The sequence below is a fragment of the Agelaius tricolor genome, unplaced genomic scaffold, assembly GCF_023055355.1.
Source record: "Agelaius tricolor isolate 1412-34295 unplaced genomic scaffold, bAgeTri1.0.p SCAF_5, whole genome shotgun sequence".
Lineage (NCBI taxonomy): Eukaryota > Metazoa > Chordata > Aves > Passeriformes > Icteridae > Agelaius > Agelaius tricolor.
This window is the reverse complement of record NW_027269265.1, coordinates 15,515,327-15,538,819: the sequence shown is the minus strand read 5'-3', so window position 1 is coordinate 15,538,819 and position 23,493 is coordinate 15,515,327. Positions and strand designations below refer to the sequence as shown.

The 23,493-nt window shown below is 34.8% G+C and overlaps 1 protein-coding gene across 4 annotated transcripts in view; it reads left to right on the top strand.

The window, feature by feature from the left end:
- The window catches only part of PPP4R4 (protein phosphatase 4 regulatory subunit 4), a 59,180-nt gene that overhangs the window by 18,478 nt on the left and 17,209 nt on the right, over nucleotides 1-23,493 (top strand). For 2 of the 4 annotated variants that reach the window (XM_071426553.1, XM_071426555.1), the window contains exons 3-11: nucleotides 4,310-4,412; nucleotides 11,144-11,291; nucleotides 11,986-12,059; nucleotides 13,046-13,152; nucleotides 15,703-15,810; nucleotides 17,837-17,958; nucleotides 19,498-19,620; nucleotides 21,710-21,879; nucleotides 22,906-23,025. In XM_071426553.1, the coding sequence (XP_071282654.1) occupies nucleotides 4,310-4,412; nucleotides 11,144-11,291; nucleotides 11,986-12,059; nucleotides 13,046-13,152; nucleotides 15,703-15,810; nucleotides 17,837-17,958; nucleotides 19,498-19,620; nucleotides 21,710-21,879; nucleotides 22,906-23,025 (1,075 nt within the window). Of the gene's footprint in view, nucleotides 1-4,309; nucleotides 4,413-8,870; nucleotides 8,969-11,143; nucleotides 11,292-11,985; nucleotides 12,060-13,045; nucleotides 13,153-15,702; nucleotides 15,811-17,836; nucleotides 17,959-19,497; nucleotides 19,621-21,709; nucleotides 21,880-22,905; nucleotides 23,026-23,493 lie in introns of those variants that run through there. The other 2 variants (XM_071426556.1, XR_011679136.1) reach the window with 2 other exon arrangements.

Sequence of the window (23,493 nt, the reverse complement as noted above, 5' to 3'; positions counted from 1 at the left end):
TCATAATAATTAATGTATAAACTCATGGATCTGATGATATTAAGAAGAATGAAAGTATTGTGTCATTATAATGTATTTGGTTTGGTTCAGAAACAGAAGAGGGTATCTGTATGAGTTAGAAATTCTAATTTCTCTCTTTGACAGATATTCAGCAAGGAAACAAAAATAAGAGACTTCAGTTGACCAAACCTATCCTGGTGAACAAGGTTGCTATGAATACAGAACTACTGTACAGCTAAATCTTGGGTTTCGATTCTTACTTTAATTACAACAGAAGTTTCACATGTAGTGGTGTAAGTTTAGATATGTACTAAAATCAGATTAGTTTTTTCTTATTTAATATATAGACCATGTAGATTTTTCACAATAAACTGAAGATGATTCTCCAAGGAAGTCTTATGAGCCACACACTTTTATGTTATTGACAGAAATATTTATCTGGATTTCTAGTTTGCCTCGGCAACTGTAGATTGCACAGGAAAACAGAAATCCTGGGGGGAGAATTGAAATGGAATAATTCTGAAAAGGCTAAATCCTGTCAGATACTGAGCTTTTATACAAATAGGAAATTAAGTCTAGGATTTATGAATCCCAGTCACAGAATAGTTCAGGTGGTTGAGGACCCCTGGAAGTCATTTGGTCCAATGCCCTGGTTAAAGCAGAGCCAGCTTCCAAGTCTGATGCCATTTGATGTTAGCTCACATTGCTCAAGACATTGTACAGATGAGTTATGAATGTGTCCAAAGATTCCCACAACTGTGGACACCCTTTTTCAGGTTTGAGTGTTTGTGAATTTCATTTTCCTAATACCCAGTTAGTTACTGAATGCTTTAATATTTTTTTTTTTTTAATTGTGGTGTTCTAATCCCTCACTCATTGAAGTTGCTAAATTTTTACTTCTGTCTTCAACAAATTCAGATTTCGACCAACACAGAATGTTATAGAATCTTACACTGAAAATAATGTCACTTAAGGGGTGTTGAGTTAACGCTGTAATTCCCTGCAACCACTCATCAGAACTTCTGTTTACACAGAACACAGACTTGAGTGGTTGATTCAACAATGGCTATTTAACAAACCACTTTTGCCAAACTGGTGCAGTTAGCCACAGTGTGAAAGAAAAGCCTCTACACAAACAGAGCTTCAGTTAGAGCTTGGGTAAACATTGTACCTCAGTCTTCTTTACAGGACTGTATTCTGCTCCTGCCATTGTGTTTTGTAGGCTAGTGTGAATGAAGGAGAGAGAAATGTAAATCTGTCTTTTCTTTTTCAAATTCCTTTGTGATAATATTGTCTTGCAGTATTTTCAGTGACTGATCTTCATTCTTCATGCTGCAGAAGGAGTAGTCCTTCCATCCATTTCCAAATAGAAATGTTTCTAATTCAGTACCCTGGGACTTTTAAAATTTTCTTTGTTCTTACCTTGTAGAATCTGTTTTTAAAAATGCTTTAAAAATTAATATAAGAAATCTTATTGTCTTCCTTGAGCTTCATGAAAATTTGCAAAATTGGCAACACATACCCTGAATAAAATCATAGTATAGTGGGAAGGGATCTCTGGAGATCATCTTCCTGCTCAAAGTAGTGTCAATTAGTGGCAATGTATTCAGAGTCTTGTCTTGAATGCAGGATTTTGAGTCCTATGCATAGAGACTGCACCACCTGTGTGGGCAACTCTTTCCAATATTTGAATACTCTGACACAGAAGAATTTGTGGGTTTTTTAAGGTTTAAGTGGAATTTCCTGTGTATTGAATTTGTTCCCATTGTTTTGCATCCTATCACTGGGCACTGCTGGGAAGAATCTGCCTCTGTCTTCTTTACTGTCTCACATCAGAATTTATACATGTCAAATAAGGCCCCCAGGCTTTCTCTTCTCAAGATTAAAAATCCCTTTTGTCTAAGCTTCTGCACAAATATTGCGACAAACTCACTGCCACCTGTCTGAGATTCTTTTGTTGAATAGAGAAGAATAATCATGTTCCCTGAGCTGCTGGTGATGCTCTTGAGTGCAGCCCAGGATGCTGTCAGCTGCCTTTCCCTCCAGCTCAGTTTTGTGTCCACTGAGACCTGCAGGTCCTTTCCTGCCAGGCTGTTTCCCAGTTGGCTGGCCCCCAGTCTCTACTGGTGCATGGGGCTGTTCTGCCAAAGCTACAGAACTTGAGTTTCCTGCTGCTGGAACATAAGATCCCTGTTGGTTTGTTTCTCCAGTTTGTTGAGTCACCAGAGTCTTCTGGTCTGTCAACACCTCCTCCTGGTTTTGTGTCATCTGCATACTGAGGGTGCCCACTGTCCCATCGTCCAGGTCATTAATGAAAACTTTATTGCCCCCAGTAAGGTAAACTATGAGGTAAACCACCTGTGGATGGCTCCCTTGCCACTAATCACAGCCCTTTGGGCTCAATAGTTCACTCAGTTTTCAGTCCACATCACTTTCCATTTGTCCAGCTTGTACTTCATCAGTTTATCTATGGGGATATGATGGGAGACAATGTCAGCAGCCTTGCTAAAAGAAGTTAAACAACTTCCACCTTCTCAGCCAGTCACATGTTGTCAACTTGGCTGGTCAGGATTGACTTCCCCTTCACAAATCCAGGCTGACAGCTTGCAGGCACGTTTCTGTCCTTCAAATGTTTGTAAATGGTTTCTAGGAGGATTTACTTCAGTTGCAAGAAACCACAATGGTTATGTGGACTTCATTTTATGATGGTAAAAGAAATGTAAAAGCAAATGCTGGGGCTAGAAGGAGAAGGCTTAGTGCTATGCTTGTGCTTGAGAAGTGTTTGAAAACTGCTTTACAAGGGGTCTTACAGTTAGGCCAGGTCTGGTACCACTGTCCAGCAGGAAGCAGCTGCTTTTGCAGAGGAAGGAAGTATTTGGGCAGCAGCACTGGGGCCTGAGAGCTTCCCTCCCTGCATGAGGATTCCCATCATTGCTAAGTCACTGGGATCTCCTGTAGGATGAACTCAGAAGATGAGTCCTGAAGTTTTATATTTAAATGGTGTGTGGATTTTGCTAGCACAAAAGAGGCTGAGCTGAATTGCTTTTAAGTATAGGGCTCTGTTGTGTTCTTCTATAGTTAGCACTGTTAATAAAGGAATAGTGCCTTCAAAACACTGAGCTTATTGTGACTCTGAAGAAAAGATACAGGATTTATTTAAATTTGTTTATTAGTACAAAAATGTGTACGGCTGAGCATTTAGCAACAATTCACTATAATTCTGGAGTTTTTGATATTTAAAGAAAATCTATGGTGCAGCTCATTTGGTAGAAATAGAAATCTTCTGCAGTTGGAAAATTACAGACTGTGTAGGTGTTGAAATGCCTCCTGCTTCACTTTCTTAATTGGCAGTTGGCCAGATACTAAGAATTTCTGATTTAAAGGGAAATGCTTCCCTTTACGTTTTGAAGGATAAGGGTAGCATTTTGTTTGCATTTTTTAGCAGTTAGGGTTTCTTCCATGTTGATACAAAATGAATAAAATTTAAATTAAAAAGCTTCTCCAAGTTACCTTGGCTTTTTGCATTACTACTGGATAACACAAAGATATGCATGCCTTGCCAAAGGAAAAGGATGTGTTGATGTTTAGTTTTAATTTTGGCATCCAGACCCTCTTGCTTTCTGATTCTATTCTAGGAGTTGATCTACTTGAGTAATTTTTCTTTTCACCTCATACTTTTTTCATTGCTGCCTACCATTTCTTTCCCATCCTGCTTTTTTTTTTTTTTGTTTGTTTCCTTTTTCAATTGGGATTCCATTTCAATTCAAGTGGGATGCCATTGAATGAGATAGAATGAGGAGAAAGGTACAAGGTCTGTAATTTAACCAAGTTTTTTACATCCTTTTTTAATCATGTTTGTGTGCATATGACTATACATCTGACTGCTTTCCCTACAAAAAGGATATAATGGTAGGTTTCTGGTAAAATGCTGTACCCTGTGTGTTATTTTCATGTATATCTTCTATTTGCCCCCTTCCTTTGTATTGCCATAAGGCAAAAGATTCCATGAAACCACTGCCTTGATCATCTGGTTTGAAAAGATCTTTCAAAAGTTTCACATTTTTATGCACAGCTACACTAAAATTTAAAACATTCCATGTAGGAAATGATATATAATAGCTTGATAGGTTGATTTTTTAAATGTGGTCTTCTACCACATATTAAAAAAAAAAAAGAAGCCTCATTGCTTGCGTGAAAAACCTGAATAGTGTAGGTTTGTTCTTCTTGGTTTTGTTTTGTTTTCTAATGAAAGCCATGAGCTTGTAATCATCATAGTGAGTAATGTATTGTATGTTTATGTTTTTGTAAGTTCTGGTCAGGATATCCAAGGAACAAGTGTGGTGGCAAATCTTCCAGTCCTTATGCGACAGAATCCTGCAGAAACACTTCGTCGGGTTTTACCAAAAATCAGAGTAAGTTTTGTGTGTTGAGGTTTGAATGTATCTTTTTCTGCCAGTTTAATTATTTTAAAAAAGAAAAAAAAATCCACTTTTATTGCAAACTCAGTTTCTAGGTGGTGTATGTCCAGTAGGTCTTCTGCATTAATTCACTGAACTTACGAAGTATTACAGGCATTATAGTTTTTTTAAAAATTGTTATGACAGGGAAAAACAAAAGTAGAATTAGTACTATTTAAATGTTCTAAAAGATTTACCAGTGTTTTGACAGCTTTTTTGAGAATTCTTTTTGAGAACTATCCAGTCATAATGGTTGATTCTGATGTTCTGAAACCCCTTTCATCCAAACATTAAGATCTTCATGGTGCTGTCCAGAAGAGTATAGTTTGCTTTTAGCTGTCTGTGCAATTTCATGTTCTACCCTCCACATTTTTAGCAAGTCACTGCTAGTTGTGATAAATACATGCTGACCATGTAATGTTGTACAGTAATTTTATATAGAGATATGTTTTCATAAGGGAGATTCAGGTTGTTTAACCTGGAGAAGGGAAGGCTCTGGGTACATCTTATTTTGACTTTTCAGTTCTTCAAAAGGGGCTTATAAAAGGATGAGGACAAAATTTTTGGCAGTGCCTTTTGAGATATGACAAGGGACAATGGGGTTAAATTAAAGAAGGATAGATTCAGACTAGGTGTAAGGAATACATTCTTTTGACATGAGGATGGTAAAGCACTGGAACAGATTGCTCAGAGAAGTTATGGATGCCCCATCCCTGGAAATGTTCAAGGTCAGACTGGATGGGACTCTGAGCAGCCTGGTCTAGTGGAAGGTGTCCCTGCTCATTGCTAGGGGGGTGGACTAGCTGAATTTTAAAGGTCCCTTCCAACCCAACCTATTCTATGATTATGTGATTGTGAAGAAGATACCTGTCTCCATATTTCCACTCCATCCCAGATATGTACCCAGAAGAAATGTACAAGTTCGTTTAAGGTGTGGTTTTAGGAGTGCCTTGGCCAAATAAGAACAAGCTAAATCACAAATGCAAATGTAAAACTTAATAATGCTAATGACCCCTAGGACCCCTGCAGAAGAAGAGGGTTGGAGAAGGCCTTATCAATGTATACAAATACCTGACAAAGCAAAGACAGAGAGAGGCTCTTTGCAATGGTACCCAGTGACAGAACTGCAACTGTTGCAATGTGCACAAACAGAAACACAGGAGCCTTCTTCTGAACATCAGGAATCACTTTTTCACTGTGAGGGTGACAGAGCAGTGGCACAAGTTGCTTAGAGATGTTGTTGTCTTCCTCCTTGGAGGTATTCAAAGGCAATCTGGGCATGTCTCAGCTGTAACTGGCCCTGCTTTGAGCAGGGGGATTGGACAAAATGCCCTCCAGAAGAGCCTTCCAGCCTTCAAGCATTCTGTGAATATCAGACATCACCTCTCAACTTCATATTATGTCCTGAAATTGCCTGTCCTGATCTCAGGAGAATTTTGTTTCTTAAAAGGAGCTGTTTCAACTTTTATCTAATTATTTAGATTTAGCAAATGGTCAAGAAATAGCTCTTCTCAGGACTAAGGATTGGTACAGACTGACCGATGATTTAGAAAACATTAAAGTGCTTCTGGCTACATTCTGCACTATGAGATGCAGGTCAATAGGCATTTTCTGAATATGTATGAGTGTAAAAGTGCTTTGAGAAGAATGACTTGAAGTTGCAAAGTAATTGGTAACCCTTCAACTTGCACCAAATATCTGCAGTTACAACCACCAATTAACCTGACATATGTAATGCAGTCTTTCTAAACCAACCTACTGGCTTCAAGAAAAGTTAGTTTGGTTTTTTTATGCTGAATTTTACCATACCAAATCCATTTTTTTTCCTCTAGTTTTCTACTTTGAGAGTAGAATTCTTCCTAAAATTAAGGAGTAATAAGAAACACTAGGGATTTTCTACCTTTATTTTTTCAGGCTGTAGAGAAATGCTGGTCTTGGCCTGCCTTCAATAAAAAGTCTAGTATGGGAATACAGTTTTTGATTCTAGTTTTAAGTTTTTTATTTAGGGATGAAGAAAATATTTGGAAGTATAATCATTTGCATGAATAGGAAAGTATTTGTACAGTGGAAGTTGGATCTCAGTGTGGTATTTGATCAGGCTGTACTTAGTTACTTTGTAAAAGTGTCTTCCTGTATAATATTGAAGACATTCAACTGAAAACAGTATAGGAAGAAAGAAGCAGTAGGAACTGAAGATAGAAACATTTGAAATGAAGCAGACAACTTTAATAATGAATGCAATCAATCTTTGAGCAAATTACTGAGAAACGTAGTGTGGATTTCATCTTACAGTATAATTTAAACCCAAACTGGATGTCTTCATAGATGATAAATTAAATGAAACCTAAGCTAATGGGCTCCAGACAGAGGTAAAAAAGTAAAATATAATGAGGTCAGTCTAAATCCAATAGTTCCTTTAAAGTTTAAGCTTTATAAACTGAAATGTTGTGGAATGTGTATGAATTAAATTCCTGTCTGTGCCATTGCTCTTATAAAGCCAGTCCTTCAATGGTGTTCTGTTATCTAATATAATTTATCTGTAGTAGAAGTAAAGTGATGTTGTAACCATGTGCATTGCACTTTTAATTGCAAAACAGAGTTTGACATCATTAATTTGACCTATTATTTTTTTCTTAACCTTGTTTTTTATTGGAGGAATCATTCTGACCATTAAATGGAAACTTTTATAGTCTGTAAAAGGATAATTGAACTCCACTGCACTTAGAGTCTTGCAAATGTAATCTGCCATTGCAGAGAAATAAACTGATTTAAATTACTGCACTTGGTTTTACTTCTTTAGCTTGGGAGTAATCATTTGTGAAATCAAATTGGCACATGAAAAATGAATTGTGTAATAGTTTCAGAGGGCTGTTTCTTTGAAGGTATTGTTACCATATAATTGCATAAGGAAACCAGTGTACTTATTTAGCATACTTGCAGACACCCAAAGCAAAATTAATGTTTTTATTAGAGCTGAGGGTAAGGCAGATGAAGAAAGAAATAAATACAAGGAATATTCAGTCTGAATACATTGCAAATTTGTATTTCATTTGTGAAAAATTGATAAAAATGGTTACTTCTAGAAATATAGAAATGGGTGTATGCAAATTGCTTATCATTTTGTGAAATCTAGTTAAATTAAAATTGTGTCAAAGACACTATATGGTTAACATATTTTAGATTTGAGATGAGTAAAATCAATACACCAATAAATGTGACATACATAAGTAATTATTGAATTAAGTGTCAGTATTTTGGTTATGCTATTTAAACAAACATACAGTATATAATTTAGATGTTAATGTAGGAATGAGATTAGGAAGTTTTCTTTTAAAATTCTGCTGTTTAAATGAAGTTGCATCCTTGTATGTGTTCTTCTGCATAGAGAAGCCCACTCTGGATTTCTGCATGCACCTCCTCATGAACCTTCGAAGTCATTGAAATGCAGATTTAGGCAAAGCTTAGACATTCTTAAAAGCATTTCTCTTTGTGCACAAAATGGCTCTTTTCAAATGATGTTAATAGTATTTTTCCTGCTTTCCATCTTTGAGCTCTGCAACCAAAAGTGATGGAGGGAGATTGCAGGTGTCTATCCGAATAACTAATAAGATTTTTCCAAATGCTGTGATTGCAGCAAACTATGATTATTCTTGTTGTTGTGTATATATCAAGCTTTATTCAGTGTTGTCTCATTAATTCCAAATTAATTCTCAGAGTTACTTATTTTCCTAATATATCAGCCTCCTCTTGAAAGCTTTTTTTTCTGTAGCTGATTTTATGGTTTAAGAAAAGGTGGGGTGATTTTTATCCTTCCTTATACTGTACATTAATTTCAAGGTCCATTCTCATTATATCCTTCAACTTCTGTAATCTCCATTATTTCTGTGTCTCTTAGTCTTTTAGTCTAAAATTTCTATCATACCAATGCAATTACTAAAATGATTTGACTATGTCTCTGCTTGCAGCATTCTTTCAAGAGAATTCTGTTGTTGCAGGAGAAAATCTGCATTTAAACTAGAGATGAATTTTCCTTTTTCCAATTAATGGAATAAACTAGGCTTTCTAAATTTTACGTTTTGAGGCCTGAGTTTAACTTGTAGACATTAGAATAGTTAAGAACATGTTAATACCCTTAAATTCCATTAAATACTTAATGCTTGTCTGAATAAGATAGACAGGGAGAACTTTTTTAGTTTGGAGTGAAAATTTTTGGACTATTCATGTATAGAAAAATACATTACTTTCTAAATAAATAAATTTATATTAAGTAAATTTAAGTTACTCAGCTTGGGTTGTATGAAAATGGAAAGAGGAGACCCATGCTTTTCCAAATGCAGAACTGTATAGTTCTGAGTGTAAACATCAGTGCAGGCAGGTGTGTAAGCAGAAATTTATATTTCAATGTCTCCCGAGGTCCATGAGGAGGCACATCCAGAGAATGTGTTCTCACACATGACTATCCAGAGTTATGTGGATCAGTGGAGGAGACTATTTGGAAACTTTGTTTGTTGGTAAGTAACCCTGTTTGTATTGCGTACAAAGTAAATATGTACGGAAAACTGAATTCATAGAATCACAGAATTATTTAGGTTGGAAAAGACCTTTAAGTTCATTAAGTCCAACTATTAACCTGGCAATGCTCCATAATTTTCTGGTCTGCACTGCTGTGTTGGCATCTACAGTGTGTGGATAGTTCTCTTGGTTCTCTTGGTGATGTTTTTTTGAACAAATTTTAAGCCAGAATCCCAGAAAAGTATGGACATGTATTCTGATCCCAAAAATATTCAAAATACAAAACTGGTAGGTGTTCTTATTCTTTTTTGGCTGTGGCTGTAAGAGCAGTGGTGGAACAAGGTCAGAGTCTGTGGAAATAAGAAGAAGGCAGTTTCCATGGGTGTTGAATGCAAATACTTTGTTGGAAAGCAGCACAGTGCTGTTTCTTTCTTTCATTTGTGGGAGCAAGGACACAGAGAATCCTTTGAGAAAGAAACATCGTTGTAAACTGGGACGGGTTTTGAAAGATAAGTTATTGTTCTCCTTGAAATAGCTAATAATTGTACAGTTGTATGTACAAATGGTTTGACATTTGTAGAATAAGAACTTGTTTTATATGAAGTCAAATAGTAATTTCTCAGATGTTCTCTACAAACTATTTTCTCAGCAAAATTCCTCTGATATGCAATGTTTAGAGTCATAGAATCATTAAATCTGGAAAAACACTAAGGTTATCAAGTCCAGTTGTTTACCCAGCAGCACCATTTTCATCATGTCTCTGAGTTCCCTATCCAGGTGCCTTTTGAACATTTCCAGGAATGGTGGAAGTGGTTCCACCACGTCCCTGGCAGCCAGTTCCAGTGCCTGACCAGCCTTTGAGTGAGGAAAGCCACTCTCCAGCCACTCTGTCCCCAGCCTGTAGCACTCAGGGGTTTGTGTGATCCAGGTGTGGGACCCAGTGCTTGCCTTTGTTGAACCTCAAACCATTGGCCTTGGCCTTGATATTAATTAAGAGATTAACCAGGACTGGCCCCAGCACTGAGCCCTGGGGATCCCCACTTGTGACTGGCTGCCAACTGGATGTAATTCATTCACCAACACTCGGGACCCAGCCATGCAGACAGTTTGTAACCCAGTGAAGAGTACAATCCATTAGCAACTATGCACTTAGCTGCAAAATGAATATATATTTTTAATCTGATCCAGGCTTATTTTTATTTTCAGTTAATTTTGGTTTATTTTTGATTTTTGGTGAGTGATCTGAGAAAACACTGTTCATATCAAGCAGTTTAAAAAACCACATATATAAAATGCTAATTAGGAAGTATGGACTTTAGACTCCTACTGAATTTGGAGTAATTTGTAAAATGAGTGTAATGCTTTAGTATTAGAATAATGAACTTTTTATTTTCTCAGGAAATAGAAAGACACACTTAGAAAAGTAAACAAATAGAATGTTCACTTAGTTGACAGGTATTTACAGTTACTAAAACTTACAATGAATGCCGTGTCAAAGATTGCATCGTGCAAGGTCTGTGCATAAATCTGAAATTTAAAATTTAAATTGCCTGTTTTTAAATTTTAAAAAATAGTGATATTTCATTTCACTTCAACATATTAACTTTGTTTAACTTCTGAGTGGATGATTTTAAAAACAGCATAATTCATGACATTCTTGTGTGTCAGAGCTCAGAAATACAAATGTTTAGTTAGCTAGATAAATATTCTTGCTTTATTCTTAAGACTATATATATGTACTTTTTATTTGCATTCCATGTTAGTCAAGGGATGAAATTTAAATTGCCTTCTGCTATTTTAGTATGTCCTACTGAATGAATGAATGAAATACTTATTTTTAATTCATGTGCATAAACAAGAGGAGTGCAATTGTTGGCTGGTCTGTTTCTACCTCTTGTTTTGTAAAGTAGAAAAATCCATGCATTGCATTGATGAAACTTAAAGTCACAAGGAATATTAAAAGTAACTTTTTTTTCTTAGAAGATTCATGATATATCATAAGAAAATATAATCTCTGCAATAAATTGCTATTAAGAGAAAATAATTTTACAGCGATTTTTGTCGTTTATCCTGGTTGTTGCATATTAATTCTAAAAGTGAATGTAAAAATTTGGATGTTCTTTCAGTACATTTCTGCCTCACTCTCTAAATTGTTATAATTTGTAATTATACAGGAGGTTCTGCATGTTGCAGGAGTGGAAATGCAGTTAACAGCTGCTGTTTCTTTTTTGACTGTTCTGCAAGAGGAGTCGGTGTCCATTCATACATACTCCCACTCCTTCCTACACATCATTCTCCAGAACCTGGAACACAGAGATGCAGGTCAGGGCTGCACAGCCACTCTGATGGCTGATGACCTCTATATGTTTTGTTTCCTTAGTGACCCTACAATACTGTGTCAACAGTGAGTGCAATCACTGTGACTTTGTATCTGGACTTGCATGAATGGAAAGATTTTTGCATGATGACCACTTTCATACTGATATTTAAATGTAATTCTGATTGAAGCAGAAAAACCCCTCTCACTTTGTCTGAAGGATTAAATCCCATACTTGTTTCTGAGTCTGAGCTTCTCCTGAAGTACCAACATTTTGCGGCTGAGAAAATGGAGGGAGGATGGTTGACATTTCTTCTGTGTTGATTATCTTTTCTTAATTTCTTTGACACTAATTTTAGAATACAAAGGAAAGAAAAGGACTGTTGTGCAACTAGAAAGTTTCAGTGGGCGTAAGAAAAGAATGAAATGAGGGAAATTAGCTTTATAAAGCAATTAGAGTAGTTAATAATTTTATGTAGGAATTGGAAAGGGAAAAGAAATGGGGGCAGACCTTGCTTCTTACCTATCCTATTTCATACTCTGAAGCCTTGAATGTTAATATGGTGGCTTTCAGATTCATAGCTCCTTGAAGATGCATGCAAAAAGTTAGAGCAAATTTTGTAAAACTGGTACATGTTTTTGTTTAGTTGTTGCATGTACAATATAAGACATCACATGTAATTCATATCTTTTAAACAGGTGTCAGCAATGCATGGTTAGAAACTCTTCTTGCTGTAATAGAAGCTTTACCAAAAGAAACTGTCAGACATGAGGTAATACTAATTTCTTATGATCACAAAAAAAATTAAGACTGTAAGATTGTATGTCCTTGCAAGTTTTATTCACCTCAGTCAGATTTGTGGCAGTTCCATACCTGTGAAAATGGTAATGATTGTGGAACACACTGTAAGAGATGAATGGGTGAAATAGCGAGACAGGGAGGTCACCTTAAAAAAAGTAGTGTTCTTCCGCAAATAAAGTCAACACTTATTTACACTCCACTGTAACATTTCCACTGCACTTTGTATTCTCAGTAACATGTTTTCCTGCACCCTGTTTTGGTTTACAGGTTAGTATCTCAATCTATGTCTTCATGAAGAAACTACATTTTTTTTACTATTGGACTAAAATTCCAATATCTGCTAAATGGAACTGAATGCTGGAGATCCATTGTTTAGTGTATTTCAGTAGTTCTTGGTGTACCAAAACTCCAATGCACTGCAAACACTCTTCATTTTTCCCTGTGTAGCTCAAGAAAGAATGAGGAAAATCTGTCACTAAGCTATAATGCCAGTCCCCTTTAGTCAGCTAATTTATTCACTTTTAAGTGTTCATATTTTGTTAAGTTCAAAAGCTTTGCAACAGACATATTGACTGTTTTTATAATTTAAAACAATATGGAGGTTTAAATAAACGATTGTTTGTGTAGTATAGAAATCCTCATTAAAATAAGAGTAAAATTCAGAACTGTTTAAAAATTCAGCTTATAAAGGGTAAAACATAAGGTTGGAACAAACACAGAGAAATTATTCTAGTCATCTTCAAAATCTAATTGCAATGTAATTTAAAATATGTAATTTAAACAGAATTGACTATTGATATGCGTAAGTGCCATTATTGCTAGTACTGATTAATTCAGTGAAAAGGTTAATGACATTTGGGATACGTTTTTGTAGATTTTTTTTTTTAAGAAGAGGAATACTTTATTTGATGCTCACAATTTTTTCCACTCATATGTCTTCTTTTTTTTTCCATGTAGATTCTGAATCCACTTGTTTCCAAAGCACAGCTTTCTCCACCACTTCAGTCCCGCTTAGTTAGTTGTAAAATCATGGGAAAAGTAGCTAACAAATTTGAAGCTCATATGTAAGTAGACTGTCAATATATTTTCATTCTACAGTGTAAACCAGTATTTCTCTGTTAGTGGACACAAATTACTACAAGAAAAGTAGACTTCATTGCAAAAATGAAATACTTTTTTTTTTCACAGATCCTTTTCATTATTTAACTAGCATGTTTAGATTTGCTGATGTTCATCATTTTATAACTCGAGTTTGTATGTTCTTTCACAGATTTGAATGGATACCATTTCCAAGCCATTTTTCCATATTGTTTTTCTTACTAGAAAATAAGTCACACTGTGGATTTCTCTGCAAACTTACAGGCACAAAACACAACTTCATCTCCTTTAAGTTTCTTGTCATAGGAAGAGGAATTCCATTCCTAACTTTTTATTATGTAACCAAATCTAGCATGTAGATATGTTTTTTTTTTTTTTTTTATCCCTAACTAAAATGTAGATATATGAGGAACTACTGCTATTCCCTGATATTTTCCAGCCCTTAAGATTCAGTGTCTGTGAGCCTGGACAGGAGAGAGTGCAGTGATGAAAGCAAATCTGAGTCACTCATCTGCTCAAAGCAGTTGGTGTGGTAAATTCCTTGGTCAGTTTACCCAGGCCTGTGATAGCAGGACCACTTCCCCAGATGTGTTTGGTATCTGGGCAATCCAGCACAACATTACTTTGGATAATCCAGCACAACATGACTTTGAATTTCAACAGAAATCCACAGTGGGCCACCAAATGCTCAGAAACTACCTAGTTGAGGAAGCTCACTCTAACAATGATTTTGATCTGCCTGAAAATGTAAGGATTCAGCATAACAGAAAAGAAGAACAGGACAATATGACAAGACATTTAGGAATAAATTTCTTTAGATTATGGGGGTTTTTTCTTTAATAAAAAAGAGCTAGAAGCACCCAAAAGGAAACTGTCTAAATCATCATTTGCTGTATATATATATGTGTATGTATATATATATATACATATATATATATATACTTGTTGAACATGCAAAATTTAATGAAAATGGTAGAGTAGTATTTTTGAGAATGTTACCAAATCTTTATGTTCCAAATATCTAGGACTCTTTCAGAATAGTAGCTGCATTTATTTATTTGATGCTACAATCTCATGGAAATAAGTGACTTTATGGATTACTTGGAATCTTCTGTGAAATATAGTAGTGTTAATTCGTAGCCATAACAATCACATCTTTTGTGATGTTTCTTCAACATGATTCCTTGCTCTTCAGAAGCAGGAATCCCCACATTTCAGTAAACAGGTCTTAGCACCTTTTCTGCACAGCCACTACATTTTAGGAAGATAACTCAGAATTTTCTGGGATATATTGTTTTTCTGGTAGAGAGCTCTTGAGTGCAGTTTAGAGCTGGGTCCTCAGGTTTAGAATGTGGCAGACTGAGTAAAATTCAGGGCACACTCTCATTCCCCTTTCAGAACGGCTCTTGGTACAGGCCCAGAAGACATATCTATCCTCAGGAGTAGGCAATATATAAGCATATCTTCACTTTCTTCTGCAGAATGGCACAGTTTTTTCTCATAAAATTTATGCTATAATTAAAAACTTCATATTTGATGTTATTCCTAGGTCTTTTCTATATCCTGTCCTTGTCACGGAGCATTAGTTTTTGTACCCTCCAGTGTTCCAGGTTAAAAAGTATTTTTTTCTTTTTATGTAGCCCCTAATTTAGTGTATTCTAGAATGCCAAACTTCCAAGACTGTACAATTTTTGAAACTTGAGGCTAAATTTTTTCTGTAAGAAGCTAATTAATTTCCACTGAAATGAATAAAGGCTGTGCAAGCTGGCTTGAAAATTTGCTTGTCAGGGTCTACATATTATTTATCTTGAGTTTTGCAATAACATAAGGATTTTTATAGGGATATTTTATGAATACTTATGACAGAACCTTGAGCATTGAAAGGAAACACAATAACTGATTCTGCCAAGTTGTAATATATGTTTTTACTGAAATAAGAATGAAAATTTTTATTTTGTATCTGCCATTGATTTACATGAATACTTGATCTACTTGCCTGAAGGCATTGCAATATTCAAGCTTTTAATCTTAAATTCTTTTTCTCCTTTCTTCCTAATTATGTCTTGGGTGATACCTGCATATCAAAGATGAGGTATTACAGACATTTAATTGGGATTTGCATTTCCATTTATATAATCTTTTTATTGTTTCAGTGGCTGTTCAGAAATTGTACTGAAGATTAGAATTTATTAAATGAGGACAGCATCCTACTAAAGTAGCCTACCTACTGTTTTTGTAGAGAAATTATTTATTTATAAGAAATGATAGATGAATATGAGCAAATTATAATGACAGTAAATATTCCTTTTCCTGTTTCTTTGTAACACATATTTGCATCCAATGTACAATATTCTTTTCTAATTGCTGATTATCAGAAAAATCCTTTACTGTGTGTGATAAATTATTAACTTTTTATATGGGATAAACAAATAATATGTGAGTATAACTTCAGTACTATTCAATAGATTTTATATATTCTTTTTCTATATATTAATAAAAAATGTTCACATTTTTAGTGTTAAAAGAGAGGTGCTTCCATTGGTAAAATCACTGTGCCAGGATGTGGAATATGAAGTTAGAGCTTGCATGTGTCGGCAGCTGGAACATGTAGCTCGAGGAATAGGGTGAGTGCAATTTGCCTGACTGATCTAAAATGCAAAGTATTTCTCTAAAATGTCAACCTAACAACTCCTTTTAAAATTGCTGAATTAATGCATACTCAATAATGAATTTGGAAGGTACAGATGTTCTTAGTAATTGGCTGTTGGCAGTTGTCTCTTTTCCACTTTTAGATTTTTCTTTCTCTTTTATAGTAAAATTGCTGAACCATAAACCAAACAGATTTTTTAAATAATGACTTAATCTATAGCTTCTTGAAATGATCTCAGTTATCCATTGGTAGTATTTGTCCTATTTAAAAATTCTGACAAGTATTAGCAGTTTTAATAATTATTGTGCAGTGTTTTGAGAAAAAATGCTAAATGGCTTTTGTAAGCAAATTTCAGTTCAGTATCAACTTTTACTCAAACCTTGAGGGCCTTCAATATTCACACATAGGATTCAAAAAAGTCTGGAATTTTAATAAAAGAAAATGTTAATTACATACAGGATTGGTTTCTGACTGAACAAATATTTTAAAATTTGAGGTCTCTCTACCTGTTGTTTTGTCAGGGAGGAAAAAAACCAGTAACTTCTTTTAGAGATTGAAAATTTATCAAGTAACATTCCTTACCCAGTGCTAGACAGCAGGGATATAGATTAGATCTTATACTAATAAGTAACCATACTGGAAAAGAAATTTTCTAAATTCTGTTTAGTGTCTTTAAAATGAACTAAATTTCATTTATTCTAAATTTCACTTATTCTGGGAGTTGAAAGTTTAAAAAAATCATATGTATTATGCAGTGGCAAATGACAGCACTACTGGTAATTTACCCCACCTTAGAACAGTAGGTTTCATAGGGCTAAAAACTTTGTTATCAATTACTGATCTTTCCTATGTATTTTTCCTTTGATTCTTTCCTCACCAACTTTTATTTTTAGCATTAATGTATTCATATAGACTGTTCTAACTCTGAAGTTTTTGCTTAATTCCTTCTCAGTGCTTTAGGTGATTTAATCATCTCATGAGAAATGGTGGACATTGAGTGCTTTCATTATGGAAGGTATTCCAATGTGTCATGTTGAGGATGAATAAGTAGTAGGTAAATAAAAAAGTAACTAAACAGACATGAGCAAATTTTCAGGTAAACATTGAAGGTATAATGTGACAGCAGTCCAAATACTTATTTTTACTAGTTAGGGTTATTGCCACTTAAATGATCTGTTATTTTATCATAATTTTCTTTGAATATTTAATCATTTTCTTGGAAGAATACTGTTAACACCTCTTGATTTGCTGGTAGGTAAATAAACTCTATAAGATGCAAATCACTTTGTTGCTGATTATAAACATTTGAAAGGATTATTGTTTATATTGACTTACAAAAGGGGCAGCTGTTACTGCTTTAGTCTGATTGGAAGGGATATTTTGAGCATTTTTATTTCAGCATCCTGGAGTTAAGTATCAGCAGTATGTCAGTATGTACCAAGGCAAAAAAAGGACAAACAGAGCCCTTTTTTTACTACTTTAAACCAAGGCCAAAAGTCAGTGTTTAGACTAGTTGGGAAATGGCATTTTTTCTGAGCAGTAGATGTTCTCTGTAAAGAAGGCTCATCTTTGATTTATAAAATTTCCAGATACTTCAATCCAACATGGCTCATATTTATTAAATTTTGACTTTGGACCCTCATATTGAGCATATTTGATCATAGGAATTTTCTTAGTGATACAGTGAAATAGCTGGAGTCCTTTGATTTTTTTTTCAGACTACATTTTCTCTAATTTATTTTGAGCTAATTTGAATGCTTTTTTAATGATGAAGTTCTGCATTTAAAGTTTGCATGTTTCCTTGGTTGACAAAGAAGAAAAGTCCTGAGATTTGCTGGAGGTTTTTTATTTAACTTTAATTTCCTTTAGAACTTGGTCTGTTTTTTCCTCTTGGCTACCCAAAAAATATCTAAATGAATATTTCAAGGCAGAATTCTGTTTTTCAGTGGCAGTATTGTTTCATTGTAAGTTTTCTTTTGACTGCTTGCTTCACGTTGCAGGACAGAACTAACGAAAACTGTGGTGCTTCCTGAGTTAGTGGAGCTGGCAAGAGACGAGGGCAGCAGCGTACGCCTGGCAGCTTTTGAGACCTTGGTGAACCTGCTTGATATGTTTGATGCAGGTAAAAACCTAATTTAGGCTTCCTAGCCCAATTCTTAGTGCTCTAGTGCATCTTATAATGGTATTTAAATGCTTTTTGTTCCAACTGCATTATTCAGACATTTCTGATTTTATTTTATTCATTGCTTTGTCCTTTGTATTTCCTTATATTTCATGTCTTGCAGTGCTTTATATGCAGAAAGTTTAAAGGGAGGTGAGCTAGTTGTCCATGAAATTAATTATCATATTCCAAATTTCTAATATAGTACACCTAAATAGAATGAGTAAAATTATTGCATAAATTATGGGAATATTGTGTTGCTAGCATTTAACTAATTAATGTAGTGCTATCAGTACACAGAATACAAAGTGTTAGCTCAACAAAAATGTACTGTACAGCAACTTGGTGATGAATTACTACAATATATGTATTTAAGCCATTTAGAGGAGTAGATAAGGAAAAGAAAAATATAGTATAGCTTTGGGGAGAATACTGTAAATGGACTTTTTAGCAGTGAGTGTTTACACCAGTAAGTATGATAGTAGGTTAACTTTCTAGTTCTTGAGCCTCTGTATTGGTGCTGTTAAGTTTGTGCTTCTCTTTGCACCTCACACCCTTCACTCCTCCTCCTGCACTCCCTGCTGTAACTACTGCTTTGAGTTACTGTGAGAAGCTTAGAGATGGCAATCAGGGGTTATTTACAGGTTTTTAAGGAATGTTTCTAGAAGTTGGGTTTGTGTGGGTTTTGCTTTCATGGCTGAAATAGAAAATGAACACTTTTGAAGGCAGATGACCCAATATTACATCCTAGAGTGTCTCTCCCACAATATTAAAATATTTCTTCAGGCCAATCTAACTTTGTTCAGACACAATTATTTGCTGAATTTTGCAGTTGATCTACCATTAAAAAATCATTATCCCTTTAAAACTCAAACATTTTAATACAATGATTTTATTTAAAATAAGTCTAAAGATAAAAATTTCTTCAAACATTTGCTCATTTATTTTATGAGAACAGAGAGTGTTTGGATTTGGCTTTAATTTCCAAATTATTTAATTTATTTCCTGTGTCCTTAATTATTTTGTTTCTCTGTGAATTGATTGTATACCAAAAGATTTTGAAACACTTCTCAGTAGGTTTAAAAAATTAACATAGAGAATATCCTGATTTTTCTATTTACTGTCACAGCCTGTTCAGTCTTGATCTCACTGTATTCTTACTATTGTGGGAAATCTTGTTGTAGGAGTACTGCAGTAGTCTTTCTCTATATATTCTTGGTGAATGGAGAAGGTAGTCACTGTTTATTTATTTTCTGCCTCATCCTTTGCTGGGGGATGCCTTTTCACTAACAACAAACAAAAAATGAACATAACAGGAAAGTACTAAATTTAGGATCTTTCTCTCTACCTCTTGTTTTGTACCTTCAGTGAGTGCCTGCCAGAAGTAATCCTGAGAATGTCAAAAGAAATTTTTCTCAATTTATTACAGAAGTTCAGTCTCTGTACTCTTTTTAAAATATTGACAAATGGCTAACTCTAAAAATTTCTTTTGTTTTTCAGATGATCGGAGTCAAACTGTTCTCCCATTAGTGAAATCGTTCTGTGAAAAATCCTTCAAAACAGATGAATCTATCCTAGTTTCTTTATCTTTCCATTTAGGGAAACTGTGTAATGGATTATATGGTATGATTTAATCTCTTTTTAAAAATCTGAAACATGAGGGAAGATTGGAGAATTTGAACCCCTTGGAATGGGGAGAAAAAGGAAATGGTAGTTAGTTAGATTTTGGAAATTTCTTCTTCGGGTGACTATCTGCATATTGTTTATTATTGTTTTTGTGTTGTTTAGACTTGGTCAAAGATGGAAACATGGTGTTTCATCTTTATTGGTTTGACTGATTTTTTGGGGTATTCTGGAGCTTGTTATTTGGATGATTGAATTTTTGAAACTAGAAACCTCTGAAAACATTATGATGTTGGCTTGATCTCCTTTTTAAGGCACAGTGCAGAGTGTGTCCCATAAAGAATTTCAGGGGAGAAAGGAGATGCCATGTGGATTCCCCAGCTGCAGCTGAGGCCAAATCTGTACTCATTACTTTTATATCCATAATCTGTGCTTGAATTTTCACTTGAGCACAGCACAATTTTCCTTGATAATTCTGCCCACATATATTACCTTTGGAGGAAGAGCACAGAATCATGGCTTTACATTATAATTTTCCTCTAGACTCTTAAAACCTTTGATCTTTCCTACAGGTCTTTAAAATGAACCTTCATGATTATTCTAGAGATGATCAAAGTGACCATTGCTTCACTATAGATTATTTGAAATGGCTGTTTCACAGTGTCAAAATGTTATTTTCAGAGACAGAGAGCTAGAACAGTCCATCCTGTGTTTATCATGTTTTTCCAGTCTTCTTTTCTCTAGGTCGAATGACTAACTCATGATCTTTCTTCACCTCTGAACTCCATCTGACAAGTTCATATTTTGCTCAGAGCATTACGCCTTAGGACAGTTGAATGAAAGGATTTCTTCACACATCTTGCCAAATACATTGCTGTTCACATTTTCTAGTATGAAAAATTGCCTTTGAAAAAAAATCTAGCAGCTAGTCTTTCTCTTTCCTGTCCTTGTGCAGGTGATGCAGATCAGGCCAAGCATGGTACCTTACTGCTGTTCTAATGGAATAATAGTATTAAGACCATATGTCCAGTTACTGAAGATCATTTTAACTCTGTCTTCCTGAAGAATAAGCAGTCTCTGTCCTTGGTTGATGCTTTCAGAATTCTGAATAGGCAAAGTCTCTTGTCTAGCATCTAGAATGTCAGTGAAAATACCAAATAGTACCACAACTCGGATAGAACTTACTTTATACCATTGCCTATCTTGTCACTAGTATTGGGTAGTTTTCTCTTAGTTGTTTTTCCAAGCAGTTTTGGAGCACTTTTATAGTTTTTAATCTATCATTCCTGTTCCCTTGTGAAAGTCATGAGCCTTATTGCCTCTTTTGTTTCACTGGTCCTGTTATCCCATACTAGAAGGAAATTGAATCAGTTTGACAAGTTTTTCTTTTACCATGTTGGCCACTGTTATTTTTTGTGAGAGGATATATGTGGGTGTATGTGTATGTTGGTATTTAGTAGTAGATTTTTTTTTGTTTCAATTTTTTCAAAGGTGTGAAAGTAGCCTGCTTTACATAATTATATGGCTTGTCCTTTCCCTCTCCAGCTATTAAATATAAGTACCACTTTAGCCCTTTTCTATTCTATTATTTAAGATTTCAACAACTAGTACTTTTGAGTACTGGAATGAAGCACATCTGACTGCACATTTTGAAAACCTCTTGTTTAAGATCCACTGACCTGTTGTTTCTCTACTTAAAGCTTGAATTTTTGTCAGAGTTATTAATTGTACTCAGCCTGATGATATTAGTGGAATTTGAAAAGAAAAATTCTTGAGAATTTCAGCCTTCTTGATACCAATCAATGATATCTTTTCCTTGCCTTCTGGAATAGAAAATTGAGCCTTTTCTTGGTTATTCTCTTATTACTAATGTACTTGTAGTTTTTTAATTCTTCTTGCTAATTACATTCCAGTTTGTTCTGAGTACTTGTGTGTAGTAGATTCAAGGGGGATAGGAGGAAGAGGAGGGATAAAATCAAGTTATTTGATAGATTTTAAAGTGAGATTTGTTTGGGTACATTATTAATAGCATTTGTAATGAGGAAAGTTTGTTGTTTTGTTTGGTTTTTTTTTTTTTTCTTTTTTTGAGGCATTTTTACTCCTGAACAGCACTTGCGGTTTTTGGAATTTTACAAGAAGCTTTCCACACTGGGTTTACAGCAGGAAAATGGGCATAATGATAATCAACTACATCTGCAAACTCTGGAACAGGAAAAGAAGTATATTTCAGTGAGGAAGAACTGTGCTTACAATTTTCCAGTAAGTAATATTAATTTAATATTTAATATTAATTTGTGTTGTACATATAGTTCCCTATATAGGACTATACAAGTGATAGAGGAGTTATTCCCAAGTTATTAGCTAGATTTAGCTCTTTCCTGCAAACTTTCAGTTAGTGAGCTTGTGCAAAAGAGTTAGGAAATACTACTTTTTGCAGAGCCTCAGAAAATTATTGGCAAATTCAGACTGAGGAAATGGTGTTCTAAGAGTTTACTGGTCTTATTCTTTCTTACACATTTTTTCCAGAAACTTAGCACAAAGGATTTGGGAAAAGGTCTGTGAAACAGAGTCCCCAGTTTCAAACCACTTGAATCTACACTTCCACATTCATTGTGTGTCACATCATTCTAGGGAGTTGGAGATTGAAACTGAATGCTCAGGTTGATGTTTTAGTCATGTTCCTGCCTGAGTACAGAAAGACTTTTCAATTTTATGTGAGGTCTTTAAATACACCAGTCATATTTCTGTAAATCTACTTTGTATTTTGACATTCTGCATTTGTATTCAATGAAAAGATGTTTGCACCAAGAGCCAGTAGACAGCTATTTTTTCTTCTGCCTTTTAAAGGCAAACACAGAAGCAAAAATGTAGGTAGACATCTGTTGGTTTATTTGAGCAAAACCAAGGTATGTACAAACACAATCATATTGAAATTCAGATTCTTCCTTTGCTGCTTGCTAAAACATTCTTTGTCTTTGAAGTATCCATTTGCAGTTTTTGCTAGAGTGCAGAAACATTAGCAATATTTATAAATTTGAAGTTTTATATCTCATGGTTTTAGTCTTTATCTTCAAAAAAACAGCCTGCAGCATGTCTGGAAGATAAGTTAATTCAGTTTAGTTCTCAACTCTGGATTTTGCCTGGTGCCTGTGTTTTAACAAGGCCAGCAAAACCTCCACACTTCCCTGTAAAATAACAACCTGTTACCTCTCAAGTTCATCTGATAATATCTGCTAGTGTCATCCTTTAGCTGTGTAGTTTAAAAAGGACTTTATCCTTCCACAGGCCATGATTGTTTTTGTGGATCCAAAGAACTTCCATTTAGAACTTTATTCTGTATTCTTCTGCCTTTGTCATGACCCTGAAGTTCCTGTCAGATATACCATGGCCATTAGTTTCTTTGAAGTAAGTTTACAATGGTTCTTTGTTACTGTTCACATAGTTTTATTTTATTTTGTTTTCATCTTTAAGCTTACATTTGTGGCTGTTCAACCAAAATAGACATGAGAAAACGTATTGAAATGATTTCGTTTTTCAAGGGTGTTTGGTTCCTTCTAACCTCGGTATATAGCCCATTTACACACATTATTTTATTTAAGTTGTGTGACATTTGTCTACAAGAGATTACTGCTAGGTCAGATTGTAAGGAGCAATGAAAAAAATGTACAAATGCATAGGTATTATTAACTCTATGGAGTGAATTCCAGAAATTAAAATGTGTTTCATAACACTTGTGTTTCAGTCTTTGAGCTTAGCTTTGATCCCATTTTTTTTCTAGGGAAATTGGTAAATTAAGCAGTTTGCTGAAAACTTTTAAATGAATAGTAGAGGGAAAAATGGCTTTACTTCCACCATTGTAAGAAAGATGTATGG